This window comes from Leptonotus elevatus, chromosome 2 (assembly GCF_054856555.1).
Source record: "Leptonotus elevatus isolate MCC_2025b chromosome 2, RoL_Lele_1.0, whole genome shotgun sequence".
Classification (NCBI taxonomy): domain Eukaryota; kingdom Metazoa; phylum Chordata; class Actinopteri; order Syngnathiformes; family Syngnathidae; genus Leptonotus; species Leptonotus elevatus.
In genome coordinates, this window is record NC_141240.1 from 41,879,367 (window position 1) to 41,898,104 (window position 18,738).

General features: G+C 46.5%; 1 protein-coding gene across 1 annotated transcript; it reads left to right on the forward strand.

Moving 5' to 3' along the window:
- The first annotated feature begins 186 nt into the window (after positions 1–186).
- On the forward strand, positions 187–18,301 carry LOC147180081 (uncharacterized). Its single transcript, XM_086068391.1, has 55 exons — positions 187–339; positions 5,970–6,182; positions 6,376–6,600; positions 6,754–6,770; positions 7,172–7,204; positions 7,308–7,340; positions 7,424–7,477; positions 7,649–7,741; positions 7,841–7,918; positions 8,002–8,046; positions 8,382–8,435; positions 8,537–8,590; positions 8,728–8,781; positions 8,868–8,921; positions 8,993–9,046; positions 9,137–9,181; positions 9,254–9,307; positions 9,391–9,435; positions 9,568–9,621; positions 9,719–9,817; positions 9,901–9,945; positions 10,020–10,118; positions 10,197–10,250; positions 10,331–10,438; positions 10,552–10,605; positions 10,949–11,047; positions 11,145–11,198; positions 11,272–11,370; positions 11,458–11,511; positions 11,604–11,657; positions 11,949–12,002; positions 12,082–12,135; positions 12,263–12,307; positions 12,388–12,486; positions 12,570–12,677; positions 12,760–12,813; positions 13,150–13,203; positions 13,327–13,380; positions 13,461–13,514; positions 13,599–13,706; positions 14,599–14,652; positions 14,736–14,789; positions 14,884–15,045; positions 15,132–15,239; positions 15,311–15,418; positions 15,494–15,547; positions 15,619–15,726; positions 15,810–15,863; positions 15,937–16,044; positions 16,124–16,177; positions 16,250–16,357; positions 16,432–16,768; positions 16,850–17,040; positions 17,411–17,650; positions 17,738–18,301. Exons 1-55 carry the CDS (start codon positions 243–245, stop codon positions 17,882–17,884), a joined length of 4,746 nt encoding a protein of 1,581 aa, XP_085924517.1. The 5' UTR covers positions 187–242; the 3' UTR covers positions 17,885–18,301.
- Positions 18,302–18,738: the final 437 nt, after the last annotated feature.

Below are 18,738 nucleotides of genomic sequence, written 5' to 3' on the forward strand. Positions count from 1 at the left end.
CGATCCCAAAGGATTTTCATGCAGCCTTTAATTACGTACGTTGTTCAAAGACTGGAGCGGCGTCTGGCGGCGTGGTTGGCCATGATGAAGAGTGAGGAGGAGGAGGAAGAGGAGGAGGAGGAGGAGGAGGAGGAGAAGGAGCCCAGCTCATCCGGGAGTTGGCTGCACTCAGGGACATCGGGATCTTTGGGGCTGGATGCTGCTCCTCTTTTGAGTGTGTTTTGCGTGGCTGGCGTGCAGCGATGGGCCTTTCCGTGCACTTGAGGATTACGCTGCTCCTGGCCGCCATTTCCCTCATTCAGGTGATTACAGTCTCCTGCCAGGAAAACTCCAACAATGGTGAGTAGCTTATTTTTTTGGCATTGTTTCTTTTTCTTTTTTTTTATCTCTCTGCCACCCTGTGTTTTCATGGAGACGATACATTTTAGTTCACAGATTTAATATAATTCATTTAAATTGTATATTTTTTTTCCTGGCAGCACTATGGCGTTGTGTGTTTGCCTCGCAGTTGAGAGGTTCTAGGTTCGAACCTTTGTGGAGTTTGCCTGTTGTCTGAGTGCTTGTGTGTTTTTCTCGGCATATTCCGACGTCCTTGCGCGTTCGCAAGCCTTGCACGACAGGTTCGCTGAAGACTCGTTTATCGTGAGTGCGTGTTTGTCGACACGTGCCTTGTGATTGATCGGCAACCGTACCAGGGTGAAGTCCACCTTTCGCCCAATGTTAGCTAAACTCGAGATCACACGTGACAAACTCAAGGCCCGGGGGCCAGATCTGGACCCCCGCGTCATTTTGTGTGGCCCACGAAAGCGAGTCATGTGTGTGTATTTCCATGATCCTTGCTGGAGTCTGATTCTAATTTTGATTTTCATGTATAATAAATAATAACATTGAGATGCAGCAGTCATTTTGTTACCCTTTTTACAGTGATTTCAACAATAATCCAACAAACTATTATCCTTAACTTCTGATTTCCCGAAAAAAAGCATCTAGCAAACCATCAATTTGTTGTGTTTATCTAATGATACGATGGGACTGTCACGGTCAAAACAGCCCAATAAGGGAAGCTGGAACTACAAAGTGGGTCACTGAAACAAAAAGGGTTTGACACGCCTGCTCGATGGCCACAAGCCTAATAAAGACGCAGTATAGAAAATGGATGGATGGATAGTCACCCCCCCCCCCCCTGAATTTCCTCCTGCAATTTTTGAAAGGTTTGAAAGAGCATCCAGTTCAGATAAAAAAAAAAGTGGATTAAGACTCTTTTATGTACATCATCATGATGACATTTTTAAAAACGTTTGCATTGCAGTGCCGAGAATCAAACATCATTTTTTTTGATCGACGGCTGCCTGCGTCACAGTGATGTCGTTTGTGACGTCATTTGTGACGTCATGAACCTCCAATCAGATATCTTTTTCTTTTCTTTTTTGGCTCGCATGCCGCATTCTCCTCATCCTCCTCGACTGTCCCTTACGTTTTCCAAGTTGCACAGACAGATTGTGAGATTGGCCGGCGATGTGCGTGACAACATTCAAAACAAACAAAAGTGTGATTTAACCTTCTTGGGCACTTTTTCTGCCTCCCAAGGATGCCAAGCTGGAAGTAAAACAGCAAAACAATCCCGCTGAGTTGAGTATGTGCTCACAGGAGCGGCCGGTCTATTTCGGTGCGAGGTCGGTCGGCACCCAATGAAGGGGTTCGAGCTCCATTCCTGTAATGATGTGGCCTCGCGGACGGGACGGACAAAAGCAGGCCACTAATTTTGGTCAGACTCGAGCCCGGAGGCACACAAGACACGCCCTGAGTGAAAGGGTGCGAATTATGCAGACGACTTCCATTTGCAGGATCAACTGATGCAACTTGTTGCTTTCTTTGTGCTGCTCGGGTGGAGGACGGCATTTTTAAACAGGTGGCACAAATTGTTCCACGTTTTGTGGGCTGTAAAGACGCAAACGAGATCGCTGCGAGGAATTTGGGGGTCTTTGACCATTAAAATAGTGCTGACGAACTAATGACATAAGGATGTCAAAATTGGCCTCTATATATATGTATTTTCATTTTTATGATTATCTTGAGAAGAACAAATTGTCAGTTCTGCAGCGGGGGTTGCAGGAGGCAACTGCGGGCGTGGCACCCCCCCCCCCCCGCCAAAAAAAGGCAAACCACACGTTTCATGCCAAAGCCAACGTATATAACATCGACTGTGGTTTCCCCTAAAAATAACTGCTGCTGGTGAGAAGCAGCGTCTCGCGCGGGGGAGGCTCCACCACATAATTACGAGGCAGCTCGCAAAGTCTGCAGCAGGTGGCCGCATTCCGCACAAAAGCGCCATCGACGGCTTCTCGCCAGCACGCAAAAAGGCCATTCCGTTCAATATGCCATCAAAACAATGCAATGCATTCATGTATGTCATAATGAGGTGATATGACGGGTCGATGACAAGATTCATGATGCCGGGAGTTGAGTCCGATGGATTGATGGCACTTGTTGAATTCTTGTCAAGATGAAACATGCGTTGAAGCGCACCTTAAGTGCTCCGTAATCACCAAGTCGCGGCGCAAAGCCCCATTCATGTTCATTTTTGTGCTCTCTCTTTGTCATTAACTTTTAATGTTATATATTCACATAAGAAAGCCTTGGAGTCACATAACTTTCCAAATAATGACTTTAAATATACCCATGAATGATTTCATCGAAGACATTTTTATTACGCCCACGAAGGGCCTTATTTTCGTGCCCCGTGCAAGTCTAGTGCAAAGCGCAGTCTAAGCGCGCGCACGGGTGAGGTTTTCCTTCTTTTGGTATTTGGCTTGAATTAGCAAAGATAGGAGAAGGGCTTTTGCGCCGTTGTGGGATGGAATGCTGCTGACTGCTGGCCAAACGAAGCAGCTCCCTTCATTCTCTTTCAAATCACGGCGGTTGAGATGCACACAGTCCTTGAGCTCGCGAAAGCAGAACTTGACTGGCTGGGGTCCATGCACGAGAAAGTGCGTTTTTCTCCAAGTCAACTGCAAGATCTCCCTTCGCGGATGTTGTCGGTGGCCATGCATGGAGTCGGCCTTGGACCCCCGATCGTGCAACAGCGTGTCTGTCGAACCTTCTTGCGATGTGGCAGCTCCATGCACCGGAACATGTTGCACGGTCCGCCAAATTCACAAACGCATGAAACGAGACTCGCCCCGGCGCCAAAATGAAGCCTGTTTTTCCGCTGATCGTGAGAATGCCTGCCTAAGAAAATCGGGCAAAATGTAGTGCCGTTTTTCCCAACATTTATTGAGTCAATTAACCCGTGAAGGGTGGCGTGGCTCAGTGGTAGAGGAGTCATCTTCCATCTATGAGGTTGTGGGTTTGATCCTCACCCCTGGTGACCATGTGGAAGTGCCCTTGAGCAAGACACTGAAGCGGGCCCGATTTGCTCCCAGTGGACCCGGCAGCGTCCTGCGTGGCAGCAGCTGACCACTGCTGGATGAATGGGAGTCTATAGAAAGTGCTTTGGGCACCATAGCTAAAACAAGCACAATATAAATAGCAGTCCATTCCAACACATTCTGAAGATCTCAATAACAACAAAAACGGCACAAAAAGTATGAATACTGGAATTTTGGGGGGACTCGTGTTGTGACTGTGAAATTTGAGCCATTTTAATGTAATTGAACGTAAATCTTACAAATGGAAATGGCACCGCCTACGATCGAATGAAACCGCTTTTAATTGTTGTGCCTGTATTTATATGTCGCTGGAGTACATAGTTGAAGATATCGTTATCAGGAATAATTCTCAGACAAGTGAAATTGGATCACTTCTTGCAGCACCCCTGATGATCTCTCATGTCACATTAATGTGCCTCCGCTTCCTGCTTGGGATTCAGTGAAAAGGACAGTTGAAAACAATCGCCAATTACATGAATGGAACCATGCGGGTTGTTTTGTGGAACGACTTTCATGGTCCATTTCCATTTCCAGTGCCATTAATGGAAAATGGGTGATGATGTTGACGATGCGGGATACGACAAACAATTCAGCACAATCAAAAGTCAAACGCAATTTATTGCAAAGAATTCCCCTTTTCAATCATCTCCGAGTGGGACGCAACATTTCATACAAATCTTCTCATGATTGCTCCGTTTCTTTGTTTTGGTTTATGGTTTTATTGAACATATCAACATCAATAAAACACAGAACACATTACAAGTTCAAAATATATCTATTTTTATTTTCGTTTGCCTTAGCCACAAATTCCTTGACCCCAAATATTTCATCTTAATGACTTGAACTCATTATTTGACCTTCGAATGCCGGCAGAGCAATGCCGCTCTGCCGGCAACTAAAATCCATCCATCCGTTATTTCTTGTGTTTGGCTCGTGGGTGAGCCGGATTCGCTCCCAGCTGACTTTGTGCGAGGGGTGGCAGGGATACACCCTGGACTGGTCGCAAGCCAATCACAGAGCACATACAGAAGAAAACAAACAACCATTCAGGCTCAAATGGAGTCTTCAATATTTGTGATGAATTGATTGAAATATTTATTGACAACAAAGCATGTTAACAAACACACAACGACGCGACTGCTGCCAGAGGGATTAAAAACACAACGAAGCCACAGGCTTATTTCCATTGTGGTTTCTTTTGAATCTGTCAGGGATGAGGTTTGAGACTCTACCCCTGGTGGCGAGGTCATGAACTTCACTTATTGTAGAAAAAACGATTCATCGAATACACTGGGACCCCATTATTTAAAATCCTATAGACCATACATCGTTTCATTTGTGTCACTCGTTCCTCTACTCTAAGCCACTTAAGACTGTCAAAGTGTTTAGAGAGCTATTTTGGGGATAGCAGAGTAGCAGTAGCAACAGCCACAATCATAATGATAGCATCTCTTCTGTTTAGAATAGTAGACCATCTTGCAATAAAGCTAACTCTCTGATGAATTGTTTTTTTCCTCCTGATAATCTGCTATCCAAGTAGGTCAACGCATCCTTTGCTGTAATCTCACAATCCCCCAACAATCAAACCAGGTACTGATACTTGAGCCATAAATAATATGGATAATAAAAATCATGTCAATCGTCACAAATCGGACATCAAACAAAAAATCGGAGTAAAAAATGCCTTGGAGTTTGAACTGATTTTCGGAGTTCGAACACCCAAGTAAAGCGAGCGATGCCGAGCGACGCCGAGCGATGCCGAACGAAGCGAGCGATGCCGAGCGATGCCGAGCGATGCCGAGCGAAGCGAGCGATGCCGAGCGATGCCGAGCGACGCCGAGCGATGCCGAGCGACGCCGAGCGACGCCGAGCGATGCCGAATGCTCACGTTGCGGTCGTTGAGACGATGAACTGCTCATTTTCTGTCAGATCGTCAATACTCTCGGAAGTGCTCCATACTCGCGAGTGCATTTGGATTTTTCCACGACAATTTCGGGCCCAAAGAAAGACAACAGTGCCAGTGGCAGCAAAGAAAAACACGACAAAACTACGAACCACAGTGGAATTCGGAAGAAGATGATCACGCCGTTGTAACTCCCGTGACGACTTCTGTCAATACTGTCACGAGGACCCCCCTTCGCTGTTCAACAACGTACCTGATGTTAAACAACGCACGCAAGGACCGCTTAGTAGTCTAACAATATGCCCAATGTAAAATACACAAACGCAGCACTAGCATTAACATAGCATTTGCTATTCACTGATGCCATCACACCACAACAGGTAAGGCAAGGTATTGTTTTTATTGTTTTAATACTGCACAGGGTGTAAATGTAAAAAACATACATAGAAATTAAAATAGGAACTTTCTGATGTTGGAGCTTGGGAACGGATTCATTGCATTTGAATGATTTCCTATGGGAAAAAACGTTTGGGAGGTTGAACAATTCTGACTTTGAACACTTCGCAGAAACGAATTATGTTCAAACTCCGAGCTAACACTGCATAATTAAGTCTGAAAAATGCACTTGTTCCAAATAGATACGTGTGCTGACAATGGACACGAGTACGCCAACAAAGAAATGTGGAGCCCCGAACCTTGCAAAATCTGCGTGTGTGAGTCCGGCAAGGCCACGTGCGAGAGTGTGATCTGCGACGACCTTGGCGATTGCGCCCAGTCGGTGACCCCGGAGGGCGAGTGCTGCCCGGTGTGCGTCGCACCCGCGGCCACTCCCGCGGCAGACCCTTCCGCAGGTTCGTGTGGAGGCTGCGTCACTTTGTCAGAGATTTACTAGACGTTGAATTCGCCTCGATTCGACTTTTAGTGTCAAATTCTGCCATAAAACCAAATTGTTCTTCCTGTCACGGGTCGACAGACGAACGCATCATCGTGGTGGCAATCACCGGCCGACGTTGATTTGGTCCTTGACTGATTCTGTGCTTGCAGCTCCCGTGAAGGAGGCGGGTTCAAGCTGCCAAGTGGAAGGCCAGATGTACGCTCACAACGACATCTGGAAACCCGCGCCGTGCAGCGTGTGCGTGTGCGACAACGGCGTGAGTCTCTGCAGCGACGTGCAGTGCGAGGTGGTGCCCGACTGCCACGAGGTCGTGACCCCAGAGGGCGAGTGCTGCCCAGTGTGCCAGAACCTGGCCAGCGCCACCAGGCACATCGGTAAGGCCGCGGGGATCAATCTGTAGTTATGCACCCTGCCCACAAGGGTGCGCTGCCCTGTAAAGTTAAAGCATTCATCACCAGCTGCAAAACATTTTTTGATAAATATATTCTTCTTCTTCTTCTTCTTTTTTTTTCCACTTTCTCTTCAAGCAATCATGGGTTATAGGGTAAGTCATCATATTTGTTTTCCAATACCTTTACTTAGCATTATAGGAAGAATAAAAAAGTACATTGTATGGACACACAGCTCTGGAAAAAAATAAGACATTTTTAGAAATGATTTATTTCCGTGATTATGCTATTTGAAGATTTTATATATATTTTTAGTTTGTTGTAAAAACGACTGTTGGCATAACTCCAAAATTCTAAATCGACATATTGGCATTAAGAGCATCTATTTGCTTCAGTGAAAAATGGTCAACATATCAAAAAAGTCCAATGTTTTTTGTTTTTAGTCTCCATTTTTTCCCAGAGCGGGTAGAGATGAAAAGAAAAAGTTTGTCTTCTAAAGTCATTTCAATTGTGAATATCCAAGTATTGAAATGAGTTTCTGATTTCTTTCTTCTAGGGACAGAAGGGCGAACCTGGTGATATTCCACATGTAAGTTAACATATAGAGATGCACGCAACGTCAAGGATGATTACCAGTACTCTTGTTTTGAAAGTTGATGATATGATATTCTTATTTTCTCTGGCTCGCTCAGCTTGTGGGGATCCCCGGACCTCAAGGACCCTCAGTGAGTTATAGATGGAAGAAGCAACAAGGTCCGAATGGCGCTTTGCATTTCAAATGAATACATGTGCTGCGTTTCCATTTCAGGGTCCTCCGGGTGCTCAGGGAAGACATGGACATCGAGGATTTAAAGGCAGAAGGGTAAGAAAGCATGGCGAACTTTGACCTTAAGACGAAGAGCAGTGTCTATCACTCGGTCAAGTTAGGAATCATCCTAATCGCTGTCTTTCCATCTGTGAGAGCTTTGATGTTCAAACACAAGTCAACGAAGCTTACATTTTGGATTTCATGTAATCGCGATCACACTTACAGGGATTCCAAGGGCCTCCAGGTTTTGATGGAGAGCCCGGTATACCCGGAAATCCAGGCGAGCCGGGCCCCCCGGGTTTTCCTTCCCTTCCTGGGGTGAGAAGGATTCTTCCGACAGCAATTCACCGTCAACAGGCAAAAAATCCAAATAAGAGGGAAAAAGCATTGATAATGTCCATTTTTTCTCACCCAAAGGGAAACTTTATGTCACAAATGGCTTCAGGTTTCAATGAAAAGTCAGCAGGCCTGACCGGAATGGTGTCAGGATCAAGAGTGAGTACACGCCAACATGTCCGCACCATTAGGAATCTTCTGATGTGGTCCGCCCGACACTAAGCCACTTGTTACCGTTTCAGGGTGAAGCAGGATCACGAGGACCCGCTGGGGCGACTGGTCCGCCAGTAGGTTTTGCACACACCTTAAACCTGACGCAGAGGTGTTAAACTCGATTCTAGTTATGGTTTCCAATTATAGTTATGTTGTTCAATTGCTCTGTAAAAAGTGAAAGAAAATGGCAAATTTCCACACACAAGAGCATTTTAGGAAGTGAACACACAGTTGCCTTAGTGGGCCACAGAAATTGATGATGACCGACTGGGTCTGGCTTCCGGGACCTGAGTTTGACATCTTGTTTGACACCTGTGCTACGCGGGCAGACGACAGAATGCAAATGAACGCTTTTTCAACTGTCGCTGTAAAACATAGTCGCTAGCATTTTCTGTCTGTTCCTGTTCAGGGACCAGCCGGTGGCCAGGGATTGCCAGGCGAGGCTGGAGAACCGGGACATGTGGTTTGTCTTCACGTTGCTATTCGGACATTCGTGCCAAGCCTGCACTCTTGGATGTGCTCTAAAAGTTTCAAACTTTGACATTCCCTTGTGTTCATCCTTAGGGTGAACCGGGTCTTCGAGGACCAGAAGGCTTGACCGGAAAAAGTGGTCCTGATGTCAGTGAGACATCACCAGAGTGACATTTATCAATGAATAATAACCATATTAAGTTATTGCATTGATCCGATTGATTGTGTACTAAGATTATGTTGAGCTTGATCATCATGTATAACTATTGTTTAAATTTGCTTAGGGGGAAGCTGGACCCGCTGGTGCTCCAGGAGAGTTGGGATTTCCAGGATCACTGGTAGGCAAACACTTCCTACATCAACATTCTTTTTGGATTGACATTCTTTTGAGAGCATTTCATATTTAATGATGCCATCTTATTAGGGTGCACGAGGGTTACCGGGTAGTCCAGGTGTCCCAGGTCATAAAGGTCACAAGGTACATTCGTATTCAAATTTCTTTACGTTTTTGGACATGAGCAATGAACTTGTGAATTTCTCCTCCAACAGGGCGAGTGGGGCATTTTTGGTCCTCGAGGTGAGACCGGTGCTGCTGGAGTCAAGGTAGGATTTGAAGTTTGATGACAAAACCCAAAACCAGAGCCAGTACCGTTTCTTTCACATTCATCGGCTACTCTTCATTGTGTTCTGCAGGGTATTTCTGGTACTTCTGGGGCCATGGGTGCTCCTGGCCCAGTGGTAGGCAACACACACGATGAACAGATTGCAACTTTGGATGTGGACAGGCATTGAGAACTCATTGTCTTGCAGGGCCCACCAGGCTTATTGGGTGAAAGGGGAAGGGCTGGTGCACCCGGTGCTGTGGTAGGAACAACCATCCGTTATATGTTGATTTGGAGTGCCTTAAATGTTGCCGCATTGAGAGATTTGATGTGTTTCTGGTTTAGGGAAAACGCGGTGCAGCCGGACATGTTGGCAAATCAGGTCCCCTGGTGAGTACAATTCATGTCATTTCAAGTCCAGAATAAACTTGGAGTGAGTCCAACATTTTCCAAAAACTGGTGTCATTACAATGACTATCAATTTTGGCCCAATATCATGATCATTCCTTTTTTCAATCACAGGGTCCTATTGGAATCCCTGGTGTGCCAGGTTTCCCGGGTGGGCCGGGACAGAAGGTATGATTGTAGTTTTGCCTTGAAATTTGACAAATGCGATCAACCGATCCATTGAATTCTTGAATTCGTTATTGCATGTTACTTTGAACCTCTCCAGGGTGAAGTGGGAAACATGGGTGTGAGAGGAAGTCCAGGTCAGCAGGGACCCAGAGGAGATGCGGGTCACGTCGGACCACTAGGCCCCACCGGAAAGCAGGCGGGCAAACACAGTGATCTGTTTAATGACATGAAAAGTTGACATTGTCGTTACTAACTCAGCACGTCATTGGTTGCGAACAGGGAGCCGAGGGGCCTGATGGAGCGCCAGGTGCCAGGGGGTCAACAGTACGTGAGCCAGTATACCAATTTCTCGTTTAGCATCAGTGACGTTTGTCATTAAATCTGTGACTTCTTTCCAGGGCCTCGGAGGTGGCCTGGGTCCATCAGGGCTCGTTGGCCCGATTGGGTCCCCAGGACCCCAAGGAACCACAGGAGCACAGGGACCAAAAGGCCAAGATGTAACAGCCTAAAATGAGAGACAGCACTTTCTTTGTGTCTTTTGTCACTTCCGTGATCTTATGCCATCTTTTCTCCAGGGTGATGCTGGTGTGGCTGGAGTGAGAGGAGAAGCCGGACTTAAAGGAGAAAGAGTACGGAATTTTCAATATAAAAAATACTTACAGCTTAGTGGAGCACAGGTTAACCTTCTGTGATTGTAACCTGTTGTCAGGGCGACCATGGCGCTCCAGGTCTGCTAGGCCCCATGGGAGATGAGGGCAAGCGTGGACCTCGAGGGGATGCGGGGTCCGTCGGTGACCTGGGACCTCAAGGCGAGACTGTGAGTTGGCGCAATATGTCTTAACTGGGATGCTTCGTTCGTTAAGTAGTTGCAAATGTCCTTGACAATGACAAACATTGTTTGTTTGTTTTTTTGGAATGGATTTGTTACAGGGCATCCCAGGGAATCGTGGGTTCCATGGCACGGATGGTTTTCCAGGTGCAAAAGTGAGTGAGCCAAATCTATTCAAGACCCTTTGAGACTTTCAGACCAGAAACAAAGTGAAGCAGCATTGTGTTTCTATGCTCCTCAACTGTGCAACAATCTTCCTGGACACATAAAATCTGCTCAAATTGCTGGTACATTTCAATCTGACCTGAAAATTGTATTGTTTACGGCTTCTTTGTCACAAGTCGAAAACATTCTTCTGATGTCTATCTTTTTTGGGGCTCCGTAAATGACTTTACGTGTAAATAGTGCTATGCTTAACTTGCCTTTACTTGTCTTGCCTTAATAGCAAATCAGTTTCTCCTTTGTCACATTTTCAAAATTGCTATTTTGCCATCGCAGGGAGCTCAGGGCGAAAGAGGGCCACCAGGCACACTGGCCACAAAAGGTCCGGCAGGAGATCTGGGACGCAGTGGAGAGCCCGGTTTAACTGGTGCTCGGGTAAGTCCAATTGAAATCTGTAGTACATTAAGCCTCTTGTTGTCGCATGGCTTCACCTCTCATAAATGCAATCCTCACGCTATGTTGTGTCCATCAGGGTCTGTCTGGAATTATGGGTGCAGACGGAGAAGAAGGCAAACCAGGACCGCAGGTTTGTAACAATCGTTCTTGACGAGTCTTTTTGCGGCCAATGCTGCATTTTTCATGAGCATTTCATGCTGCAGGGCTCGGCAGGAGATGACGGCAAACCGGGCCCAGCGGGTTCAACAGGAGGTCGCGGTTTAGCTGGAATCATGGGCCTGTCAGGTCCAAAAGGCCTCTCTGTCAGTTTGACCTTACTCAATTGGCATCATCTGAGAATCCATTTGATGACGCAGTAAAGAGGATGCTGACTCCTTTGTAACTTTCAGGGTGATCCTGGGAAGAATGGCGAGGCTGGCAGTATTGGCTCACAGGGTCAAAGGGTATGTTCTTTTCTGTTACAAATCAAAAGTAAATGTACTATTAATCCAATGAAGAACTGAAGTGATGATAAAATGCACAAAACGTCCTCCAGGGAGTGAACGGAAAAGACGGCGAGGAGGGCGCTGCTGGTCCAACTGGCCCAGCGGTAAGTAGCTCATTCATCATCTTTACCAGAATCCGATTACTCTCGCCACAGTCCCTTGATCAAAGCATCTTTGCCTTATATTCTGTATATATTGTATATACAGTATGTACAGAAATACAAACAAGAAAACGTCCATGGGAATGAACAGTAGGCTAACATGTTGGAGTTTGTTTGCAGTGAGCGGGAGAACCGAAATGCAGTTGAAACCAAAAACTTGTGCAGATTAATCTTGGATAAAACAAGCAGAATCCAGTTCAATCCTCAATCTTCTTACTATGCTCTCTTATCCAGGGTCCTGCAGGGAAGAGAGGCGAGCAAGGGTCACAGGGACCCGTTGGGTTTCAGGTGATTCACCACGACAAAAACGTCTGAATTGAACTCATGCATGAACTTGCTTGTTTATACAAGCGTGGGTGTTTTTCAGGGTTTGCCTGGAGTGCCAGGTCCACCCGGTGACTCTGGTAAACCAGGAAGTGAGGTGTGTATACAAATCTGACACACAGTATTAGTCATTTGAAAATATTTACCTGTTCCTGATCAAATGAAGTATCACAGAATGCTTCAGTAACGATCCACCAATGAAGTCATTTTAATGTTGCGCTCAGGGACTTGCTGGGGAGGAAGGTTCTGCCGGAACTTCCGGATTGAGGGTAAGTCAGCAGCTCTTGTTTTTCTTCTACAGTGTCAAATTTGAATCCTGTACATCATTGGACATTACTGTCCCCAACAGGGAGAAAGAGGTGCTCCTGGCGGGAGAGGTGAAACCGGACCCAAAGGTCTGCAGGGACCTAAGGGTACTCCAGGTAGTCCAGGTCCAGATGGATTCAAGGTATCAGAGGGGAAACATGCCACTGTTTCTGTCTTCAAATTATAGCCATGGTCAATATTAATCCGAGCGCTGGTGTATTTTAGGGAAAGCCCGGTGTAAAAGGAGCTACTGGAGAAATAGGAAGTCCAGGACTTCAGGGTATGCCAGGGGAAAGAGGCATCTCAGGATCCCCCGGCCCAAAGGGGGACGTGGTAAGTGCCGCCTGCAACTTACCCAGATTAAAACAATTTCAGTGTTGACACATGAAGTCAAAATGAGGATCTCGTCCAACAGGGCTCTGTCGGTGACATCGGACTGGAAGGCAAAGCTGGACTTGATGGAGCTCGGGTGAGTTGTTTGGAGCAGATTTCTGACAAACAGGCATCATTTATCCTAATGATTGTTTTTAAACCTTTTAAAACAGGGCTGAACAGAAAGCTGTGACAAAGCACTTAAAAACAGTTAAATATATAGTTGCTTGATAGATTGCTTTTAGTGTGTTGAACAAAATTAAAGTAGAAGAATTTTAATTTGGCCTATGTATCCTTTTTCTTCCTTTTTTTTTGCATGCAGCCCTCAGAGGAAATAGTGTGGACACTGGAAACCCACGTCTTAAACTATTAAAGAGTCTGATGATCAATGTGTGGCATATTTTCTATAATTACACATATTTGTCTATTTAAGGGTGTTTCTGGTCCAGTTGGACCTCCGGGTGCAGTCGGAGCCAACGGCGCCAAGGTAAGACTCAATGTTTAGGTTTTGCGTTAAAACATGACATTGGCATTCCAGTATATGAATTTGGTTAAATGACTTGAGGTAATACAAAAGCCTCCTTTTCTATGTGCGTTTGTGTTTTTCCAGGGAGAGCCCGGTTCCACGGGACCCAACGGACGCCGAGGAACAAGAGGAGTACCTGTGAGGAAAAAACCCCTTATGTCATCAGAATTTATTATCATCACTGTTGCTTCTGACTTTCAAGTGTGTGCCATCAACAGGGTTCAACTGGTGAGCCTGGTGCAACTGGTGCTGCAGGTTTTCCTGGATCTGCTGTAAGTCATCAGTTCAAAACGTTCTAGCATATACTGTAATTGGTCCAAACTGCACATGCTTACTTTTTGGTGGGTTTTTCTCAGGGTGCTGAAGGTCAACCTGGGGTGAAAGGGGAGACTGGAGAACCAGGCCTTAAGGGAGAGGGAGGACCACCGGGACCACCAGGAATAGCCGGCATATCGGGAGTACAGGTCTGCAATGGAAGGAAACGTTTTATGATTTGACACTTTTCTCAAAACAATTGCCAATTGTATTTATAACCCCCTTGTAGGACTTGGGCAGTCTTGAGGGGGCAGTCCTCTTCCATGTAAATGAGTCAGTGCTAATCCCGCCCTCTCTGCTGTGTGGTCAATGCCGAGTAGGGATTTTGTTACGTGTCGTGAGCCCTGAATTTAAAACAAACTTCTAAAGTGAACAAAAGACCCTTAAAGACACAGACGTCGACAAAACAAAAGCCAGCACTTTCATCGGATGCTTATCTGTGCATCCCAAGCTAGCCGGGTTGATAATTGTGAGTTGTCCACATCTGGGACCGCTCAACTGTGAGCTTGCTCGGGAAAGGCGGCACGTTCTCTGTACAATACTACCAGCTGATTGGGCGATGCACCAACTTGTGCACGCCTACCAAACTTTAGTTTGGACCAATCTCAGCAACAAATGTGAATGTCGTCATCGTCGTAGGAAAAAAAAAAGGAAACAAACATCTTTACCAGCTAAAAATGCACGAAGCACCGCTCGCTGTTCAAATTCCAAAAGGAAACTGTGAGTAATTCTGCGAGAACAGAATTAATTGCAGCGCCCATGCATTCGTCGTCCAGTGTCGCCATGTTTGGTTCGTTGTTTGTTTCCAAATAACGGCTTCGGACTTCCTGATGTCGTCACAGCTTCATGTCCCGACCTAAACAATGCCTGATTGGTCCGACCTAAAAAGGTCGGTTGCGAACAGATCAGCAGGAGCAGTACAAGATGGATTCTTGCGGTGTTTGTGAATACCGCGAGAATTCAGCTTGCTGGCAAGTTTATCTTTTCCCCAGCCTCGCTGCCATATTTTACTTGATGAATTAATGAAGATGTATGTTCTAGGGCCCGGTCGGTCTGACTGGACTCAAAGGTGGCAGAGGAACGCAGGGCGCAGCGGTGAGTTGGCCACCACAGTCCTGTCGAAAAACTCAGCACATGCTGTTGACACAAGCTTCATCAGAAGTGTTCTCTTCCCACAGGGTTCTCCTGGTTTCCCTGGCTTAGCTGGAGGTGTCGGTCCACCTGGTTCTCTTGTGAGTCCACTTGGATAACATTGGGAAAAATAGGACTTTTCTAATTGGTCAAATGGTATTGTAATTTGGAATCTTGCATGCATGTATGTGCTAGGGCGCTGTTGGAGCAGATGGAGTCATTGGCCTTACTGGAAAGCAGGGCCCCTCTGGTATTCGTGGGGAAAATGGAGGCCCTGGACTTCAAGGCGAGATTGGCGCTCCAGGCCCGGCAGGCACACCTGGAGACAAGGGTGATTCTGGAGAAGACGGTTCCCCGGTGAGTAGAAAGTAGTTTCATTAAGCACGCTCCCACATGCTGCATAAACGTAAAAGTCCTTGATTGGTCTTGTCTTTCATCATCAGGGTCCTACTGGACCTTCAGGACCTCCTGGTGCCGCAGGACAGCGAGGCGTTGTTGGTCATCCTGGAGTGAGAGGAGAGGGAGCTATGGCAGGCCTGCCCGGGACTGCGGTATGCGGGACTTACTCTGCTCGAGGCAGTTGAACCATGATGACAATTTAACATTCTCTTATGTTATGTAGGGTCTACCTGGAAAACCGGGAGCTCCTGGAGTCCCAGGTGGAAAGGGTCCTCCTGGTGGAGTTGGTGCTGTGGGTGCTACCGGGCCAAGTGGCGATCCGGGCCCTGAGGTTGTTGGGTTTTGGCAGTAGGGTTTGCCACAAGTCATTTGTATGAGTGTGTTAAGGTTGTTTGTGTTCAATCAGGGAGTGGCTGGAGAAGAAGGACCTCCCGGCACAGACGGACTCATGGGGGCAAGGGTAGGTGTGGACATGTTACGAGGCCTGCGGCCAGACATCTGTGTATGCTCATCAGCTGCGTGGCTTTACAGGGCGATCGAGGTAATCCAGGTCCCGAGGGTCTGGCTGGAGGCCCAGGTTCTCCAGGAAATGAGGGTCCGGTGGGAGCGACAGGTAGTACTGGACCAAGCGGTGACAATGTGAGTTATGGCGATGCAATGATTCTAGCATTCAGTAAATGGTGACACCGTTGTGATGGCCTTTTGCATATTTGGGGTTTTAGGGTGCCAAAGGCTCTTCTGGACCCCATGGAGCGCCTGGTGTACGAGGCAAAGCGGTGAGAATCCCTGCACAGTCTCATTTTCTCTATGATCAAACAGGATATTACATCTCTTTTGTAATCTCTTTAGGGCCCTCAAGGACCTCAGGGAGATAAAGGACCAGAAGGTGAACAAGGAGAGAGGGGCCAGAAAGGTCACAGAGGTTTTACTGGTCTCCACGGTTTGCCAGGAATTTCTGTAAGTGGATATTATATCTTTGTATGTGTCTTTGAAGAGAAAAACAAGTGAATATGACTGATGCTTTTTTCTCCTTCAGGGGGCTACAGGGGATGCAGGTCCTCCAGGTATTGTTGGACCAGCTGGGCCAAGGGTAAGATGCAGAAAACTTTCTCTGAACTGAAAATAAAACCCAAGAGAGCTACATCATCTTATGACTCCACAGGGTCATCCAGGCGTGGTGGGTCCATCTGGGAAGGAGGGTAACATGGGCCAGCCAGGAGCAATGGGTGCACCTGGGAGCAGAGGAAACAGTGGTGACGTCGGCGTTCAGGTAACACGTTGGTACGATGTTGAGCTGTCTTCCAGTTGACCAAAGCCCACATGCTATTCCCTTTTTTTTTTCAGGGCCCTGAGGGAGAACCAGGACCTCCTGGGCTTCCAGGTCCACCTGGACCTCCCACTGCAGCTGTGAATGAATACTTTGCAGTTCCCATGGATTTCGATGAGCGTGGCGTGCCAGAAACTGAGGAGTTCTTCAAGGATGACGTGGAAGCGGACCCTCCTCCCCTTCCGGAGTTTAACAAAGATGAGGCTCTTCCTGAAAAGAGCCCCGTCATTGTTCACTCGGCTCTGAAGACCCTTAGCAGGCATGTGCATAACATTCGCAGTCCAGATGGGACAAAGGAGAACCCTGCAAAGACATGTCAGGACATCAAGCAATGTTACCCACAAAAACCAAGTGGTAAGGTTCTTCTTCTCAGTAATACATACACAACTTCAACCTGCTTCAATATTAACATACATATGTTCCGTTTGTCTCCAGGCGAGTACTGGGTTGATCCAAACCAAGGAAGCACAAAAGATGCCATCAAAGTCTTCTGCAACATGGATAGCGGTGAAACCTGCATCGCTGCTAATCCAGCCAACATTTCCCGCAAATCATGGTGGACAAAATCCACTCCCACTGTCAACAAACCCATTTGGTTCGGAGCCCAGATGTACGGCGGAACTCCAGTAAGCACATGATATGTTTATGTTGATTACTTTTGGACACCGCTGACCAATTCTGAATGGTTGTAAATAATAGAATTAGTGGTATAACAAAAGAAGCTATTGCTATTCTGACCCCCGTTTTTAATAGAAATGGTATTAGTGAATGTTTCTCAGCATATTTTGAAGAAATTATAGGGACATTTTCTCCAATGAATTTCAAAGGATGCCAATTATACGTTGAATAGGGGTCGTCCATTTTCCACCATTCGGTTCATGGCGCATCTTTGGGCCGCTTCATTTTACACTGCTTGGCGGATACTTGAATGAGATCAGTGGTACTTTGGGAGTATTCTTGGGACTGAACGAGCGTAACACGGTCAAACCCTTTCAGTTCCGCTACGGAAACAGCGAAGAGCAGCCAAATGCGGTAGCAGTTCAGATCAAGCTACTGCAGCGTCTCTCCAAAGAGTCCCACCAGCGCATCGCCTACCACTGCAAGAACAGCGTGGCTTATAAGGACGGCAAGGGCACCATGAAGAAAGCCCTGATCCTGAAAGGGGCCAACGGTCAGGATTTGAGGGCGCAAGGCAACAACCGCCTGCGATACGCCGTCATTGAAGATGGCTGTGTGGTAAGTCCTCAACAAATGGAAGAAGAAAAAACATGTATATCAGAGATGGGGAAAAACGTCCATGCTTTGTGTCTTCTTTCTCGCCAGAAGTCGAATGGCAAATGGGCCAAGACAGTGTTGGAATACAGGACTCAAACCCCAGTCAGGCTGCCCATTGCGGACGTAGCGCCCATGGACATCGGAAAGGCCAATCAGGAGTTCGGCCTTGACATCGGACCTGTGTGTTTCTCATAAAACACAAATAGCAGGAGAAATGTGGGTGTGTGAGTTTGAGAAAATGACTCCACTTCCTGTGAGCGCTGTGGATGAAAGTTACATCATTGCTGTCACACGTGGCTTGGAAAAAAAAAGTGTGACTGGTAGAAGGCCACCGTTATTTATTCATCTTGTCTGTGAAACCTTCATATAGTCTTTGGAGTAAAAGTGTTCTCAACAAATGCCTAAGAGATGAGATTTAGATAAGGAAAATGACAGACGAACACATTTTTCAATCCAGAACATTCACCTTTAAATTGACACGAGTAGCTCTCAATCTGGATTAAATCTAATTATTGATCCTAATTCAACTTCTGTTCATAAACATATTCATTCATTAAAATGTTTTGTGTGTTTTGCTCAAACTCTTTCAATGTCACCTGTAAATGCAACATGCTTGACTGTAAATTTAAATTTATTTGTTTATTGTTGACAATTGATTTAGAATAAATGTCTTTTTTTCCGGGGTGGCTGATCTCATTCCACACAATAAAGCACGAGAATAAAATAAACATGTATTGAACGCTTATAAAAGAGCAAACTACTCCCAAGGTGAAGTTTCTCCTCTAGGGTGCGCAGTTCATTTGCAGCAACTCTCCGTTTAGGAGCCCCCCCCAAACGCCCCCGCCTCCGCAAACAGAAGTAGTTCCTCACTGGGTGGCTGAAATGAAACCAAGCAGTGGACACAAAGTGTATTTCTTTTCGGCCGCAAATGATCGGCTTCTCGCTTGAGAACGAACGCATGCTGACTTGGCAGGCGTTTCCTCATTTGGCAACGTCGGGGTGTGCGAGCGAGCACAAAGAGCTTGCGAGGAGGAAGGCGTCCTTACAGG